The sequence below is a fragment of the Macaca mulatta genome, chromosome 5, assembly GCF_049350105.2.
Source record: "Macaca mulatta isolate MMU2019108-1 chromosome 5, T2T-MMU8v2.0, whole genome shotgun sequence".
NCBI classification, from domain to species: Eukaryota; Metazoa; Chordata; class Mammalia; order Primates; family Cercopithecidae; genus Macaca; species Macaca mulatta.
In genome coordinates, this window is record NC_133410.1 from 95,983,383 (window position 1) to 96,002,782 (window position 19,400).

The 19,400-nt window shown below is 36.3% G+C and overlaps 1 protein-coding gene across 33 annotated transcripts in view; it reads left to right on the top strand.

Moving 5' to 3' along the window:
* The window catches only part of PTPN13 (protein tyrosine phosphatase non-receptor type 13), a 224,210-nt gene that overhangs the window by 61,324 nt on the left and 143,486 nt on the right, over positions 1–19,400 (top strand). For all 33 annotated transcript variants that reach the window (XM_078001959.1, XM_078001963.1, XM_078001960.1 and 30 more), the window contains one exon: positions 9,562–9,740. In XM_078001959.1, coding sequence (XP_077858085.1) covers positions 9,562–9,740 — 179 coding nt within the window. The remainder of the gene's footprint in view (positions 1–9,561; positions 9,741–19,400) is intronic.

Genomic DNA, 19,400 nt, shown 5'->3' on the forward strand with positions numbered 1-19,400 from the left:
TATCAGACAGGGTAAGAGATTAAAGGTGCTCACCTCATACACTATGGATATTTATTGGATTTATAGAAAGTGTTGGATTACAGGCACTTACCACAGCTACTTGGAAGCAGAAGCAGGAGGACTGCTTGAGCCCAGAAGTTTGGGGATGCAGCCAGCTATGATTGCACCACTGCTCTCCAGCCTGGGTGACAGAGTGAGACCCCAACTCTTAAAAATAAATAAGTAAATATAGAAAGTGTTAACAGAAGAAACAAAATGCATAGGAAGTTCATTTGTACTTTGTTTTACTTTGGGAATGAGATAGAAAAAGCCAAATGAAGTTAATGTTTAATTAAGTGGTGTAGGGGAAAAGAAATATCTTTTTCTTATCCATTGCTAGGTTCATGGCTGAGGCCCCTGTAAAAAAAGACAGATTAACAAGAGAAAAGCATACAAGTTTATGGTATATAAGTTTTATGTAACACAAGAGCCTTTGGAATTGAAAACCCAAAGTAATAATTAAACCTGTGGGGGGTTTTGCGCTGTTTGATGGAGAAGTGGATGGGATTGAGAGTATAATTTGATAATAAAGTGTGATCTAATGGTAATAAACTGGGGGAAACTTAGCACAGCCTTTTTGATCAGATTCTTCTTTGTGTCCTTGTGTGTTCAGAGATGAGGATGTTTCTTTCCTCCAGGTATACAAAGGGCACGTCTTGCATGAAGGTTCAGAGGAAAGGGTGGGAGAAGGTCAGAGAGTGACCTTCCTGCTTCTGTGGTTTTCTCAAATACCAAGGTGCCATAATTTGGGGCAGTATGTTCTGAACCCCATCAGTGGATAAGGCAATTTATTTCTAAATGTCAGTGGCAGTCTCAATTTGGTACTCTTTAATCAGCTTCCATATTATAAATAGAGAAGAGCTATTTAGGTCTCATTTGTAGTCTGAAATTACTGATAGTTATTCTGCCTTTCTAATAAAATGAAGTAACTATAATTTGGATAAAATAGTTACTTGTAACACTTTCCAGCTTGCTGTATCTCCTGTAAAATGCCTTACTTACAGCTTTGTAAGCTGCAAAACAAACAAAAAGCATCAGGAAAGGATATAAAGTTATACATACCTCATCTTATTATATATTTAATACCAGTTAATTAACATATAATTGGAGCAAGTACAAGGTCAAGAAGCAACTTAATTAGTGATACCATTTTAATGTCCCTAATGAGAGCAGTGGTTTTTATTTGTGTGTAGGGTAGGTTGATACACATATTGGAATCTCCAGGAAGTTATTTTAAAATACTGTGTAGATTCCTGTACTCTGTCTCCAGAATTCACACAAAGTCCTCAGTGGATCAGGAAACAGAAAGCCTGCATAGTTTCTTAATTACCTTAAACTGCCAAAGTCAGACATTGTAAATAAGTTTGTTTCAGTATTCAAATAAGCCAAGTTGACTCTTATCTTAAATCATACTTGCAAATGTAACTAAAAGAGATTGGAGAATAAAGATCAAGAGTATTCTCTGTGTGAATAATTTAGAGTTTCTGGTATTTGAAAGTTGAAAGAAAACTTTGCTTTTCTTGATAGTGGAACTCCAAAATAGTTGCGTGTGTGTGGTCAGCAAAGTCTAAATTAGTAAGTTATTCTCAGGCAGGGCAGAAGGGCAACTTTAAAAGGTTGTGGATCTGTGTGGTATAGATTTTAAATGGGAAACAAAATCTTTTTCTTGCAAATATTTCAGTTAGGTAATTATAATGGCATTGTACCTGATCTTTAGGAAAATTATAATTTGTATCCTTAAACCACTTTTATTCTAGAAGAAATATGTGAAAACAGAGTTACAAAAACTTTTTTCAGTATTTTGGCATGTAATTTTGGGAGATACGGTTTTTATTGATGGTAAGCATAAAGCAGTTGGTGGAAAAGGTGGAAGTGAAAGGGAAATCAAAGAGGAAAAACATAGTATTTCAAAGGAATAAAGTGAGCAGCTCCTCAGCATGTGATAAGAAAGGAAGGAAGAATGAAAGGAACTGCTACTATTTATTTCATGCTGCTTGAATCAGGTGGCCAGGCAGGCTTGCTGAAGAAGAAAGCAAGAAACCTGCTTCCCTCTATCCACATTGTCCAATCACTTAAGCCTTGTTACTTTTAATAATAACCAATTTGGTTTTACTAATATAGATTGTCTGTATATCACTTGTTTCATTAGTGTTTTGTTGCCAAGTAGCATAGTTCTGGAAGTACATAACAAAACACAACTACTGGAAGCCTAATTGATCAGTAGCCATACCAAGATTCCAGTGGTTGTGGTTTGGGCAAGCAGCTTGCTTGTGTTTAGTCATTTTAAAAAGAGAGAAAATGTGTGTGTTTGTGTGGTTAATGTCATCATTAAGAAACAAAAATATCTTTTATCTCCTATTCATGAAACAGACCAATTTGGAGTAACAAGTTTGTATGATTTCATGTTATTAGAATACTGCAACTTGTATTACAAACAAAAATTTCTAAAACTATGCTGATACTGTACTGATAATGTGCATTCAAATAAATGTCTTCATTTAACAAGTCATGTTTTACCTAAAGTTAATGACTATGTATAGTAAAATACCAATTTGACAAATGTAGTTACTCAATAAGTACTAATTGGTTTGATCATCAAATCTTAAAGCAATTGTTCTAAATTGAGGATCTATGCTAACTAGGAATACCATGTAATAAGTAATAAACAGACTACTTACAAAAAGGATATTCCCCAAGAAATTAATTTTAATTAAAGAACAAATTGATATTTTGGGATACTTTGTACCTTAAATCATTTGTATTTCTCACATTTTTTTCTACGTAAAAGATGCCAACAAAATTTCCCAAAGATCTAGAATATAACAGTTTGAGAATTAAATCTATTATTCTGAAACTACAGTACTTGTCATGGATGATACGCTCTTTGTCTTCTGTGGGGGGAAAATGCTAAGTAGGTGATTGAGGACAAATTCAAGGAGTGAATTTTCTTAGCTGTGTAGTCTACAACTGGTATCTTTGAGAAAAGGTTTATTAAATAATAATAGTCACCACTTTTATATGGCACTTACTGCTGTATGCCAGGAACTGTTCTAAGTCTTTGGTTTTGGTTTTGTTTTTTTCATTAATCCTCACAGCAGCCTTATCTATGATGTGACAATGATTTTTATCAATAAGGAAATTCAGGCACAGAGGTGCTAAATAACTTACTGAATGAAGATCACTGTATAAACCCTAAATATCAAACTTGGGATTTGAACCCAGGGATTCTGGCTTACACTGCACTGTCTCTCAGTAAAATGAGACTACATACTAAATTACTGAAGCCAGCTACTATAAAAAGAATGAAATGAAGCTGACAGTTTCTCTGATATTGAAGCGGCGTCATTTTCTGGGGTAAATACCCGAGGTTCGTAGACTCGCACCAAGAAGATTAAGGACAGGGACACACATAAGGAGTGAGTTTAGGAGCAGAGGTTTTAATAGGCAAAAGAAAGAGAAAGGAGAACAGCTCTCTCTTCTCTCTTCTCTCTCCTTTCTCTTCTCTCTCTGTCTCTCTCTCTCTCTCTCTAGAAGAGCTACTTAAAAAGGTTGTGGACCTGTGGTATAGATTTAAAATGGGAAACAAATTAATTTTTGCAAACATTTCAATTAGATAATTATAATGGCATTGTACCTGATCTTTAGGGAAATTATAATTTGTATCCTTAAACCACTTTTATTCTAGGAGAAATATGTCAAAACAGGGTTACAAAAACATTTTCTTTTCTGCTAGAGAGAGAGAGTGAGAGAAGAAAAAGAGACTCCCGAATTGGAATTCTAGCCTGGAATGGGAGTGTACCAAATTTTATAGGCAGGCTTGAGGAGGCGGTATCTGATCTACATAGGGCCCACAGATTGGCTGGACCAGGTGTGATGTTTACATGGTGCATGGTGAAGTCTGGCCACCTCGTCCTAATCTTATTATGCAAATGTACTTTCCACTTGACCTGCACCATATTATCTGCTACTTGCTGTACAGGTGGCTAGCAAAGAGAAGGGAAGATGGAGCCGCCATTTTGAACATGCCTAGTCCCAGGTAACATTTTCCTATTGGCACAGCTGCCAGTATTCACCCGTGCAAGCTTCCAGCTTGTTTGTCTGTCTGCAGCTCAATTGTACAGGCTGCTCTGTTAGAAAAGAAAATGATTTTGGTACTGCGTTTCATTAAAGGAAAACCTTACTGAGGACTTCCTTACTCTCACTATCTGCCTAAATAATTCCTTTTTAACTCCTATATCAGTATCTTTCCAAATCTTCTAGGTGAGTTTAGGGATTTGGGTGATTAGCAAGGTCTGACCAACTACCACCAGAATATAAATTCCTGAGAACCAAAGGCTCATAGGAGTTTAGTAAATGATGTTGCATGATTAGCTATACCAAGAAAACTTACATGTAAAATGTCTTTAAAGAGACTATGATTATCAATTTACCTTATTGTAGATATCAATTTCAATCGTTTACGCAATTTTATTTTCAATAAGGGGTTGCTATTCTATCCTGTATGGTATTAGACAAACAGAAGTTTTTTTAAAGTAGTAACAAAACTTTTGAGGAATTAATACAGCTTTATTTTGTTATCTACTTCTAGCGTATACTACAATTTCCAGTGAACCTTAAATAATTTATCACAAAACTTACTATCAAGAAAATGTTAAGATATAGGGAAACTATTCTAAATCATTTATTTTCTGTTTGTGCATTGTTATACCAGATTATTGATTTAACAATGTATATATTGTATGAACATATGGACTGAATTTTTGAGAGAATTCCATATTATAGAGGGACTTTATCAAATCCTTCAGAGTTTGGAACAGTGGCCTCTGCATACATTTTTGCCAGACACCCTAACAGAACATATAAAATGGGAAGACTAATTTCTTGTGCTTGAATAGGCAAAGGGATTTTTCCAATCAAAATGGTGTCATTATTGTTCTAAGTCTCAAAATGATTTCCTGATACTTTTGATGAGTGTTTCCTTACCATGTTTGTTGCCTAGTTAAGATTATTTCCCTAATTTTTAATAGTATATGTGGAAGATGAAAAATAAGGGGACAATCCAAAGGAAACGGCAAGAACCCTCAGGGAAAAAAAATGGATGAATATAAAATGATCTTAGTTTAAAAGAACATTGGAAAGAAGCTCTAAGGTGTTTCTCTGCGTATCAAATTTCTGCTTATCCTTAACCTTGCCTCTAGCTGCTTGAAATTCTGTTTAAGCAACTTTTCTGTGGAATATTGGTAAAATCTATAATCATTAGACTACTAGAATCAATTCATATCAGATTTACTCTTTCATAATAGCATTCTTGAATGCAGTTAGCACACAATTAAAACACAGTGAATGGAATTACAAGCTTCTAGAATCCATTTTTAAATATTCTTTTGTTAGCATTTTTTGAAGGATTTTAAATACATTGCTTTAAATTTCTTCTTTTTAGTTAGACAAGATGAGTGAATTGAAGACTGATTCTAGCCACAACTCTAAATTCCCTTACTTTCAGGTTTGCATAACCCTTTAAAATTATTTAAAAATATTTTCTGTGGTTTCACTATGTTTTCTCAAGAGTCCAGTACTTAAATGTCATGTGTGTGTTTAGAGAATTTGACAGCAGTTTGTTGTCACAGTTGCTTTAACTTTATTACAAGCCATTTAAAAATCACATTTGAAAATATTTGTGTAATTTCTCATTTTTTTCTTTCTTTTCTTTTCTTTTTTTTTTTTTTTTTTTTTTTTGAGACAGAGTCTCACTCTGTCACCCAGGCTGGAGTGCAGTGGTGTGATCTCGGCTCACTGCAACCTCTGCCTCTCAGGTTCAAGTGATTCTCCTGCCTCAGCCTCCTGAGTAGCTGGGATTACAGGTACCCTCCACCTCACCCGGTAATTTTTTTTTTCTTTTTTTTTTTAGTAGAGACAGGGTTTCTCTATGTTGGCCAGGCTGGTCTTGAACCCTGACCTCAGGTGATCCACCCACCTCAGCCTGCCGAAGTGCTGGGATTACAGGCATGAGCTACTGCGCCCAGCCTGTGTGTATTATTTTTAACAAGCAAAAGTGTGATCCTTCTTGGTAATTCTGTTTCTCACTGCTCTTCACCATTTCTCTGCCCAAAATTCTTGCTGTTCCTTGTACAAACATAGTAATTTCCTTACCCACATGCCTTTGCTTTGGCCATTTCTTCTTTTTAGAATCCTAATCTTAGCCATGGTCAAGTCGTACCTACTAAAGGGCCACATATAAAAAAAGAAATTAATTCTTTATTGTAGTTGAAGTAATTTTGCTATCCTCCAAACTCTTTTTTTTCTTAGATACCTAATACTTTCTATCTTGTATTTATGTACATATTATCTCCCCAATAATACTTTAGACTCTATTAGCAAATGACCTGTAATGTTGAGAAGAAAATGTGTGTGTGTGTGTGTGTGTGTGTGTGTGTATATATATATATATATATATAGTGCTTAAAATACAGATATACTTTAAATGTTCAATAAAAGCAAACAATATATTGTATAAAAGTTGAAATATACAGTTTCATCATTACACATTGTACATATGTACCAAAACATTACACTATACCCTATAAATAAGTATGATTATGTGTCCCTTAAAAACAAAATACAACTTAATAAAAAAGGAGAGAGATATATAGTTCTTAACTGAGTAATAATCAGTTTACTGACCTTGGTTGTGCTGGTAAGTGAATAAATCTCTTCATTTTATAGTGATAAGGAATTATGAATTGCTTTCACCTTTGGCAGTTTCTGATTGGTGCTCCCATGCTGAGGAGGGGAGAGCATCAGTCTGTAGACAAGGATGAAGAGGAGGAATGTAGCAAGCCCTTTTCTGGTCTAGGTGGATACCAGAATCCACAGTGACAGGACAGGGCATAGCATTTAGGCTTTTAGGTGGCATTCAGGCCTCTGTGTAAGCTGTGATCCGCAATCATTTATAAATTTGAAGTGGTAACAGTTACACCCAAAATCATACTTTTGCCTCCAAAAGAAAGACAATCTGGAATTAGCCATGACAGTTAGAATCCCAGCTTCCTAACTTAGATTCAGGACTTAGGTACTGGAGAACTGGACAGAAAGTCTAGTAAGTAGAATTAATTAAAATAGTGGGATGGAGATTGGCAGTGGTGAGTGAAAGAAGTATCAGAGGGAAGTTACAGCACCATACATGCATCAGTCCCCAAGAGAAGAGGAAGAATCTAGAAAAAAAAAAAAAAAAAAAAAAAACAGACCAAGAAGGAGCAGTCTGCATGCTGGAGTACCCCAGGGCTCAGTCCCCTTGGTCTTCATTTCTTTTCTATCTTAACTCTTGTGGTTTTTTTTGTTTTTTGTTTTTTTTAATGACCTCATCAAGTCACATGGCTTTAAATAGAATCCAGTAGGCCAGCAACTCCCAAAATATATCTGTAATTCTGATTTTTATCTCACATTTCAGATCAAATTGCCTAATTGACATCCTCATTTGAATATATAACAGATATCTTAAATGTAATAGGTCCCAAAGTTCTAATTCCTGCCACCACCTCCTAACCCCCACCTCAGCAGCCTGCAGTATTTCAGACAATCTCTGTTGATGGCACTCTGTCCTTCCAATTACTCAGATCAAAACTTCGATGTCATCCAGAGTCTTCTTTTTCTGTCATTCCACATCCAATCTGTCAGGAAATTCTGTTGTCACTACCTCTAAAATATCTTCAGTTTCCAGCAGTTTCTCACCACCTCTATCGCCACCACTGTGCTTATAGGCCATCATCATCTCACACCAGATTATTAGCGCATTGCCTTCCCAATTGGCCTCCTAGTGTTTGTTCCCCTTAGTTGATAATTTGACATAAATTGATTTTAGATTGTTTTATAATATCTGTGACATGAAATCTCACGGTTTTGAATGGTATCTTTTGGCAAGGGAGATATTGTTTTGCTTTGTCAGTTCTTTTCTAGCTAGATTGTGTGTTCTCTGTGTATGAAATAACTAAGAGGCGGCTTTTAACAGAAAACTTGTACTGTAAAATACAACAGCATATACCTAAGATTGTGAGCTGTGATGATTAATTGAAATGATTCATTGAAATGTATTTGGCAATAACAATTGTGAACTAAGTTTCAGAAGTCTGATGTATGATTGGTTAAGGCTTTGAGGACCATTGGTCTATAACACCACTTCAGTGCAACCTAAGATGTGGTGACTGATTAAAAGATGCATTCAAACACATTTTTCTTCTTTGACACCATTATTAAAGACATGTCTCAGATTCATAAAAAAGCAGATTTTTAACCTTCAAAGTAAGAATGACTCTTAGTAGTTTACTTTTTAATCATAAGTCATATTCTGATCATGTTGATGGTAGATAGAAGTTAAAAAGTCAGAATGATTCAGTTCTGATAAAAAAAATTCAGTTCTGATTGTTTTCAGGAAAGTATAGATACTGTATGATAAACTTTTGCATAAACTTCTGTCAATGTCTTATCATTTGACAGAGTGATATCAGTATAACTTATTCAGATTGAATAATGGAATTTCAGTCATAGGCCTTTTGTGATTTTTCTATAGCTGTTATCTTGAGTCTGTAACCAAGTTCACCTAGCAGTTTTCCTAAAACCTGTATTAACTTACTTTTGAGATGAGGGACAAAATGAAGTTTATTCTAATCAGTCTGTTTTGTTGAGCCTAAAGTACAGCTTTACTTTTAGGTGGAGGCCTGCTGGTGTCTAGGGAATGTATTTTTGTTAATACTCTTAGGTGTGAGCTCTTGGACGTCTATACAGCCAAGCATTAAAACAAAAAGTTAAGAGACCTCATTGATCATATTTGGTAGTACAAAACAAGCTGCCTGAAATGCTAGTGAAATAATGAGCAAATGTAAATAAGATAAAATCTAAATTCAAGCAAAATATATACTTTGACTCAAGACATTTCATTGTAGTTAGAAACCTTGTGAATGCCTAATAGGAATTTTAAAAGGAATTGATTTCTATCAATTTCAGGACACTATAGTCTAAATCGGAATCCTAACTTGGGAATCTATAAATGGGTTATAAGTAGATCCATAAAACTTCAGAATTTATACAGAGCTTTATATTTATGGGCAATGTCCTTGAGAGAGAAACCACACCTTTCACCAGTTTCTTAAAGGAATGCATAATTCATAAAAAGTTAAAGAGCTATTAATCCTTATCCTATATCTATATATCCCTGTGATAAAACATTTGAACCAAGTTTAATTCTTAAGACGAACAATGAAAGGGCTCTATTTCTAGTTGATAGGATCTGCTATCCAGATTTTGAAAAATTAAGCCAAATCAAGGCATTATTGTTAATAATGCTACCTGTTGTATTTATATGAAACCCAATCTTTTTGAGGCATGTTGATTTGGTATATGTTAACTACTCATTAACATCTATACAAATAGGCTGGATTATCCATTGAAGTGATTACTGTTTCCTGTGATTATAATTTTAAGCAATTTTCTTCTTGTTCTTTTTTTTATTTTGATGCAATTACAAACCAGTAAGCCTAGCTGATCCTGCTGCTGTTGGCTTCATCATTTCTCCGTGGTCTCTGCTGTTGCTGCCATCTGGTAGTGTATCATTTACAGATGAAAATATTTCCAATCAGGATCTTCGAGCATTCACTGCACCAGAGGTTCTTCAAAATCAATCACTAAGTTCTCTCTCAGATGTTGAAAAGGTAACTGTTTAATTTTTTTATTTGGGTGGGGATAAGTCAAATAAAGATAATGGGCTACCCTGTTTCAACCCTCTGAAAAATCTATTGAGTTTTAAATGATCATGTATTCCAAGAAGTTCAGTTATTTTATTGAAGAATCCAAAATAGTTTTATAAAGATTTATAGCTCTGAGAAATATATGAAAAAAGTTAGCCATTGTTTAAGTGCATGTTTACAAATACTTATTAAATACCTGCTATGTATAAAACACCGTGCCCGAGAAAGATATAGAAATAACTAAAAAGTTGACCCTGATTAACATGTACAGAACAATCTATAACAGTGATCCTCATCCTTTTTGGCACCAGGGACTGGTTTCATGGAAGACAGTTTATCCAAGGATGGGGTGGTGGGGGAATGGTTGTAACATGAAACTGTTCCACTCAGATCATCAGGAACTAGATTCTCATAAGAAGCGTGCAGCCTCAGTCCCTCACATGTGCAGTTCATAATAGGGTTCGCATTCCTATGAGAATCTAATGCCAGCATTGATCTGACAGGAGGCAGAGCTCAGGTGGTAACGTTCACTTGCCTACCACTCACCTCCTGCTGTGCAGCCCGCTTCCTAATAGGCCGTGGGACTGGTATGGGGCTGGAGGTGGGGGTTGGAGACCCCTGATCTCTAATATGTGGCAGGATGAAATAAATGCTATGGAGTGTGATAGTATTTTGAGAATGTACAAGATGAGCAGTTAATTTTTAGTGTAGAATGATATCACAGAGAAGGGGTAGCATTTGTGTTAGGCTATGAAGAATGAATAGACTTCAGATAAATAAAAATAGGTAGAAAGGGCGTTCTACTCAGAGTAATTGGTATGGATAATGACAAGAGGTAAGAAATTGTCCACTGTGATTGGGGAATGGTTGGTTAGACTGGCTAGGCTAGAACATTACTACCTAGAGGGATGTGGGTAAAGGAAGGAAGAAAGATTCTAGGTTAGAAGGAGGGCGATTTTTCAATGCCAGAACTTGAGGCTTTCTTCTTAGGCAGTGGGGATCTATCATATTTTTAGGAGCATGACTGATGTAATTTGTGATTTTGGAGGTTAAATTTGACAAAAGTAGATAACTATGGGAGAAGGAAGATTTTGTGAGACTCTAATTGGGAAGTTGTTTTGTTTTGTTTTGTTTTGTTTTGAGATGGAGTGTCGCTTCTTTGCCCAGGTCAGAGTGCAGTGGCGTAATCTTGGCTCACTGCAACCTCCGCCTCCTGGTTTTAAGCAATTCTCCTGCCTCAGACTCCCAAGTAGGTGGGATTACAGGCACATACCAGCACACCTGGCTAATTTTTGTATTTTTAGTAGAGACAGGGTCTCACCATGTTGACCAGGCTGATCTTACACTCCTGACTTCAAGTGATCTGCCTGCCTCGGCCTCCCAAAGTGCTGGGATTACAGGTGTGAGCCACTGTGCCTGGCCAGGGAGTTTTGATACTCTGTGGAAAAGAACTGAAAATGGCATAATGATTTTTTTGATGGCATAATGAAGAAGTAAAGGTTTATAATAGAAGTATCCAGTATGACTATAGTGATATAACTGACTTCAGACTAAGACCTAATTTTATTGTCAAAGTTATGAAAAAAATTTAGGCATATATATTGTGTTTTATAGCAGACATTGGGTAATTGTATTATATAGCAGGCTGTGGGTAATTTAGCGCTATGGGGTACTCCAGATAATTCAGAATTGGCTATGAACATTCTTTCCTATATATCATTCCATGTAAGTGTAAAAATTAACCTAGTAATTTCCTAATAACAAAATCATTAAATCAAAAATATACACATGTTAAACTTCAATATACATTGTCTAATTGCCATCTAAAGGAATTCTACCAATTTCTTTCTACCGACAATCCTATTTTTCTTTTCAGAGATTGAATGTGTGTGAGTGTGTGCATGATGACTAAGCTAAAGGAAGGCATCTTGATTTGAGCCATCAATTATGTATCTGAAAAAAGACTGACAAGAATTGGTAGAGTGAATTCTGATTTCAGTTTATCTACCTTTGATATTCCATGAGCTACTTAAGAATTTTGAGAGGTACAAGCAAGCATTGAAAGGAGATGGTAGCTATGAGGTAGGGGTAATGCTTAAGGCATTAGACTAAAAAATTTCCCATTACATAAGATGAAGTATTTGAAAAGAACTTTTTGTATATTGCAGAGTAGATATGGTCTTGGTCATTGTTATGTATCATGAAAGTATTCAAGTGTAGCAGTAATGTTTTATTAAGCTGGATAGTATATATAGAGTTATTCATTTTTATTATTTAAACAGGATGCAATCATTCTGTACCCTGTATGATTCATTTAATAATCTTTTAAAAGAGGGATTAGAACATTGGAAATAGGTATGGTATGTGTGCATAGGTATTATGAATTCTTTCTGTAAGCATTTAAAATCCACAGTACAATTTAAAAAGTGCTTAGTAGAAATTTGAGATGCACAAGTGCTTTTCTGATTTTCTGAGACGTTTCCCAATTTGCCTTGTGATGTCTAGACCCCCAAACAAGTTAACCCTATGTTTAGGAATAGCTGTTAGACCACATGTTTGGGAAAATGACTAAAGCCACTCTGTTATTTTACCAAGTGTTTAGAAGCAATGTTGGGGATGAAATGGGTGTGGGATTGTTGCCATTATCATGTTAAAGTTGATTTCTTAGTCTGTCTAATTGGAACTTCTAGCTTCCCCATGCCTCAAAATCTTAAGTGTAATTTTAAATACAAAGAAAATCAAGTTTCTTGATCCTATTCATAACAGGAAGCAAAGGTCAGAAGAGTAGCCATATATTCTAGCACAGTATTCTGGTTTTAAAATGGCAAGGGCATTTTGAAAACGAGGAAAGTAGCTGCACTTAATGACTTTCATGAGTTAAGAATATGCTATTAACTAGCACTCAATAAATGTTTGCAGTTGATGACATATAAATATTTTTATAATGCTCAGTGCCTAGCACTCTTGATACATGCAAATGTTCTCTTCATTCAGAGGGACTTACACTTAAAAGTGTTTTGTAAACTGTACACATTTGTATGAAAAAACTCTCTTACTATATCAACTATGTAAATAGGCATTTTCATTTATTTACCTTAAAACTTTACTTTTCAAGATAACATCCCTTTAAATGAGTAGACAGGTTTATACAGGCCACAGTAAGCTTTTTATCCTCTGGCTTTTCCCTTTTATTGGGTAATTTTCTACTTCCTGCTTGCTTGGCAGAAGGTGTATTTATTTGACAATTCTTTTGAAATCGGTTTGATGGAATGGAACTTGAATCAAGTTCCTGTTGTGCTTTCTGTTCAAAAATATTGATGTGCACCAGAGATTTGTACTATGTCTCTGATAAATTAATCTTGTTTATTGCCACTAATTTGTAGTCTAAATATCAAGAATTATTGCTCTCTGTGCTTTTTGAAAATCAAGGATCATCTTTAGAAGGACAATAACAGTAAATCTACTTACCCAAGCTTAGCAGAAGCCTCAACCGAACTTGACCAAAAAACAACCAAATGCCCTTAATCACACTTTACCGTACATACTTTGTGTTAAATCTTGTTAATCCATTCTCTGTCCTGTTTTCATTCATTCATAAATTTGACAAATGTTTGTTGTATACCAGGACCCTGTGCCACTGAAGAAGACACTCTAGGATTGTCTAGTGACAGAGTTCAACATGTAATCATATAATTAAATTGAAAATGTTAAATGTTGGGGTTGTAGAGGTACCATCTCACATCCATTAGGATGGCTACTATCAAAAGAACAGGACATAACAACTGTTGGTGAGGATGCAGAGAAATTGGAACCCTTGTGTGTTGTTGGTGAGAATGTGAAATTGTACAGTCACTATGGAAAGCAGTATAAAGGTTTTTTAAAAAATTAAAAATAGAGTTACCATATGGTCCAGCAACTTCACTTCTGAGTATATATATCCAAAACAATTCACAGCAGGAACTCAAAGAGATATTTGCACACCCATGTTCATAGCAGTGTTATTCACAATAGCCAAAAGCTGGAAGCAACCCAAATGTTCATTGGCAGATGAGTGGATAAAAAAACTGTGGAATATACATACAATGAATATCATGCAGGCTTAAGTAAAAGGCAGTCTTGTCACGTGCTACAACATGGATGAACCTGGAAGACGTTATGCTAAGTGAAATAAGCCAATCTTAACAAATACTATGTGATTCCACTCATATGAAGTATCTAAAGTAGTCAAAATCATTGAAACAAAAAGGTGAAAGGTGATTGCCAAGGACTGGGCAGAGAGGGTAGAGGGAAGAATTAGTGTTTAATGAGTATAGAGTTTTAGTTTTACAAGGTGAAAAAGTTCCAGAGATTGTTGCACAACAGTGTAAATATGCTTAACGCAACTAAAATATATACTTAGATGGTAAATTTAATCTTTTTTTTTTTTTTTTTTTGAGACGGAGTCTAGCTGTATCACCAGGCTGGAGTGCAGTGGCACAATCTCAGCTCACTGCAACCTCCACCTCCCAAGTTCAAGCAGTTCTCCTGCATCAGCCTCCCAAGTAGCTAGGACTACAGGCGCATGCCACCATGCCCAGCTAAGTTTTGTATTTTTAGTAGAGACAGGGTCTCACCATGTTGGCCAGGATGGTCTCGATCGTTTGACCTCGTGATCCATCTGCCTCAGCCTCCCACAGTGCTGGGATTACAAGTGTGAGCCACCGTGCCTGGCTGGTAAATTTAATCTTGTGTGGGTTTTGTTTTTTTTTTTTTTAACCACAATAAAAGATGACACCAAATCCTAGAGTTTTAATAGGTGCAAAAGCCTCATAGAAAGTTAGGTCTTTAAATGTCACTTCACCATACTATGTTCCACTAGCTAAAAAACTAATTTCTGGTCATGTTATTGTAGTGTTAATGGCTTAATGTTTTGCTCTATTCAGATAACACATTTCCATCTTATTAGTCTTTAAGTCTATATCATCTTAACTTAAAGGAATAATTCTTAAGATGGAAATTTAGCCCGATGAGAGAAGATTTAGGGCACCAAAATGGATCCTAAAATAATTCTATTTCAGCAGATCCCTGTGGCCATTCTGCAATTGGTGGGTCTCCTCTAAAGCACTAGAACATGTTTTGGTTTGCAATATATGATACTGGTGTTCCTAGTCCTATAGTAAGTAGCCTAGAGTTAAATAAGTTGTCAGATATATTATTAAGCTATTATATCTTAGAAACTAACCATCACACTCAGTATGTAAAGTGTGACGAAATGTGGAAGGTAATATGTTGTGGGAAAAGGGTTAATTTTAAAATAAGAAAATAACAACCTGCTGTTTTGAGCTTTAAAAATAATTTTGGAGGTGACTTTTAGGAAATATTGAAAGAAAAGAGTCATGACTAAGTAAATTTGTACAATTGCTTTATATATAAGATCTTAACCTAAGTTCCATCATCCCCTCAGAGGTCAAAGGAATAAGTTCAAGAGGCCATTAAAAGTTTAAAAATTGTATGCATACCAAAAAAATGTGTCTTCATATATTCTTCTGGATAGAGGGATCGTAACTTTTATTCTTGCTTCTTTCTAAAGGGCTAAAAAAATCATTGACTATTTGCTGACAGATCCCAAATGTATATATCTCTAGCACCATGCTTTTGACTTTTATGTAAAGCTACTTATTAGATATCTTCACTGGAATGTGCCACAGGCATCTGAGACTCAATAGATCTGAAATTAAACTCATTGTTTCTTCTCATACCCTGAAACTTTTCTCCCTTCCATTGTGTTTCCTATAAATGAATGGACCATCATTTCCCCAATTTCCAAGGAAAAATCTAAGGTGTCATTCTTAATTTGTCATTCACCTCTGGCCCCATTTCCTAAATCCTATGATTAATTTCTTTTGAGTCTACCTTTTTAGTATATCTCATATATGTCTACATATATTAGATTTCACTGCTTCCACCTCAGTTCAGTCCATCACAAATGACCAGTGCTGCAAACACTTCTCATAATGTCCCAACTCCAGTCTTGCCCATGGCTAGTCCATTCTTTAAAGTGCAGTCAGTGCAGTTTTGAAAGCCCATGTATGATCTTGTTCTATTCCTGTTTAAAATTATTCAGATTCTCCATGTCCCGTGAATGAACTCTTGACTCCTGAGCACGGCCTTCAAGGTCGTACTGTATTGGCCTTGTCTGAGCCGTCTTTGTGTCAAGCTCTGTGCTTCAGTCATTCTGAATTTACTTCAGTGTCTGAGATATGCTACATACTTTCTTTCTTCTCAACCTTTGTGCATTCTCTTCTTTCAGCTTCGAAAATTCTTTTCACCCAGACTGATGCTATTTTGACTCTCGATTCATCCCCTCACCGTCCGGCTAACTTTTACTGTAGATGTGAAGCTTTCTCTTATGCTCTATTGTTCTCTCTGTGTACTTCTCATATGTCACATTATCTTATCTTGTATACAGCAGTGAAGATTTGATATGGAAGGGACCCTGTTTGTCCTCATTATTGTATCCCCTATCCTCTCTACTAGTGGTCCTCAAAGTCTGCTCCTTCCAATCAGCATCACTATCACCTGGGAATTTTTAGAAAAGCAAGTTCTCAGGCTCTACTCCAGACCTACTGAATCAGACATCCTGGAGGTATGACGCAGCCACCTGTGTTTTATCAGGCCCTTCAGGTGATTCTGATGCATAACATAGTTTGAGAACAGTTCCTCTATGCCATATTTGGTAATGAGTAAAAAATTTTTAACCCAGAGGTATCTATGATTTGTTGCCACACAGTCCCAGGGGTGTGTTGCTAAAAGGAGCTATGTAGCACATGTAAAGCAGCTCATATTTCTTCACAGAGATCCAGAGATGGCTGGATGAGAGGTATCTGCACCTCAGACTGCAGTGTCTCACCCAGCCTGTCTCTTGTGGTCAGTGAGGCAAATCTTTGAAGGCTTTTCATCTCCTCTTTAGAGAATGGATCAAGAGGTAGAAAGTATTCTGTTAGCCTTCCCAATGATGATAATTTTATTATCCCATTTTATATTTCAACAAATATTTATCATGTGTGGACTCTGGGTTGAATTCTGGCTTTGTCACCTAAGGGATATATGAACTCAGGCAATTTGCTTAACCTCTCCATGCCTCAAGTGCCTTATGTCTATGGTGTTAATAATAATACTTACCTTGTAGGGTTGTTAGAAAATGAAATAAGGTAATACTTACAAAGTGCTTGGGACAGTACCCAGCATGTAGTAAGCATCCAAGAAATAGTGACTATCACTATTGTATGTCAAATGCTGTGCTAGGTCTAGGGATACAGTGGTGAACGGGACAAAATCCCGCTGTGCATGGAGTTTATATTCCAGTACATTATAACTGTGCAGACAGAAATGTATTTCTATCCTACAAGAGTTATATTAATGAGCCTCCTTGACTCTCATCTTTCTATATTACATTTTCTTTGTATCCCTATCTCTGGTTCCTCCCTTTTCATATATGTACTTAATTGCCTGAATTTCTCAAGTCTGCTTTCTAAGTTTAGCCATTCCAGTTCTTTCCTCTTCAGCCCTATTGCTGGCACTATGGTGAAGTTCTCATTTCTCTTCTCTTGGACTTTTGTCATGTCTCCTAACTCTTATTCCTGCTTCTTGACTGTTCTCTTTGCTACTGTCAGATTAATACCCCTGATCATGTCATACCCCTGATCATGAGGGATTTTTCCCCTCCAAAACCTTCGTTGTGTTGCTCCTTTTTTGCCCAATGAAGTACAGATTCCTTAACCAAACATGAAAATCTCTCCAGAGTCTGGTCCCAACTACCTTCTCACTCCTCTTTGTAGATGCACAAGCTGTAGCCAGTGGTTTTTAGGCAGATCTTGTGCTTCTGGGATTCACTTCTTTGCATGGCAATGCCTTTCTTCCCTGTTTTCATGTTTCCACATCCTATGTACCATCCATTCTTTCAGTGAGCATCTCCTGAGGACTTACAATATGTCCAACACTATAAGAGGTCAAGGAGATACAAAGATGAATAAGGAGTAGACCTTACTCTCAAAGGGCCAGGAGGCTGAGAGACAAAGAAATGGTGGTGATGGTGATGATGATGATGATATGCAGGGAATATACACAATGATAAGAGATGTATACAGAATATTAAGAACAAAGAGAGGGACACATAATCTATGTTCCAAGTCTCAGCTTAACTCCTCTCTACTTTAAGTTTCTTCTAATTCCTCTGTAGTCAAAAGGAACCTTTTCTTGTCTCCTTGAGTTTCCTTAGCACAAATTTACTACTACTTTGTTTAATACATAGGTGCACACATATATATTTATATCTCTCTCCTGTTAGACTTCTAATTCTGGAAAAGGATATATAGATTAAATTATTAGTTTTCAGCCAGAGGCAGTTTTCCCTTCTATGGAACATTTGGCAATATCTGGAGACAATTTTGGTTGTCATAACTGAGAGGGTAGGAGTAGATAGTACTATTGGCATCTAATGGGTAGAAGCCATGGATCCTGCTCAATATCCTACAATTTACAGGGCAGCTCCCCACTGCAAAGAATTATCCAGTCCCGAACATCAGTAGTGCTGAGGGTAAGAAACTGAAGCCAGAGTTAGAATTTTGCCTCTGTCAATTAAATAGCTGTGTGACCTTGGGCAAGTTACCTTCCCTCTGCAAGATTGAATGAGCTAATGTATATAATGTAGGCCGGGCGTGGTGGCTCACACCTGTAATTCCAGCACTTTGGGAGACCAAGGAAGGCAGATCACCTGAGGTCAGGAGTTCAAGACCAGCCTGGCCAACATGGCGAAACCCTATCTCTACTAAAAATACAAAAATTAGCTGTGCATGGTGGTAGGTGCTGTAATCCCAGCTACTCAAGAGGCTGAGGCAGGGAGAATCACTTGAACCCAGGAGGTGAAGGTTGCAGTGAGCCAATATCGTGCCACTGCACTCCAGCCTGGGCGGCAGAGTAAGACTCTGTCTAAAAAAAAGAAGAAAGGAAAGAAAAAGAAATATGTAATGTAAGCTTGGCACACAGTAAGCATTATGTGCATGCTAGCTGTTTATATTTTAATACATTTTATAATAATATATATTAGCTTATGATAGTGATATTATAGATACCAGGATGAAATATTTGTATCTTATCACACTCCCTAGTTTAGTGACTTTCAGAAAAAATGTTGACTGAATGGGTAGTTGTCTAGCTCTTCTTTATATGCATGCCATCTAGAATCAGCTCTTCCATCTTTTCACTGAATCCTGTATATACAAATCATCACTATCAAAGGCACCCACCTCTATAGGACTGTGTCCTGGCCTGCTATACTGCTATACTAAGGAAGGGAAATAGAGCATCTCTGTGCTGTCTGTAAGGTACAGATGGACCAACAAAGGTCACGAAACCACAAATTCTCTGAGAAGCTAAATAAGCAATACAAGTGAGAAGCAGATCAAAACTTTTTTAAACTTATACTGCCTAATTCTTTTTTGGCCCTGGACTTGTTGATATCTTTAGTAGAAGATATTTGTCAGCTGGATTGTGGATTCCCCTTTTTTCTCATTATATAAAAAACAAAGGAAAATATGTATATCAAATACTTGCCTGTTTTTGAGTAATCCTTCCTGTGTGTGACCT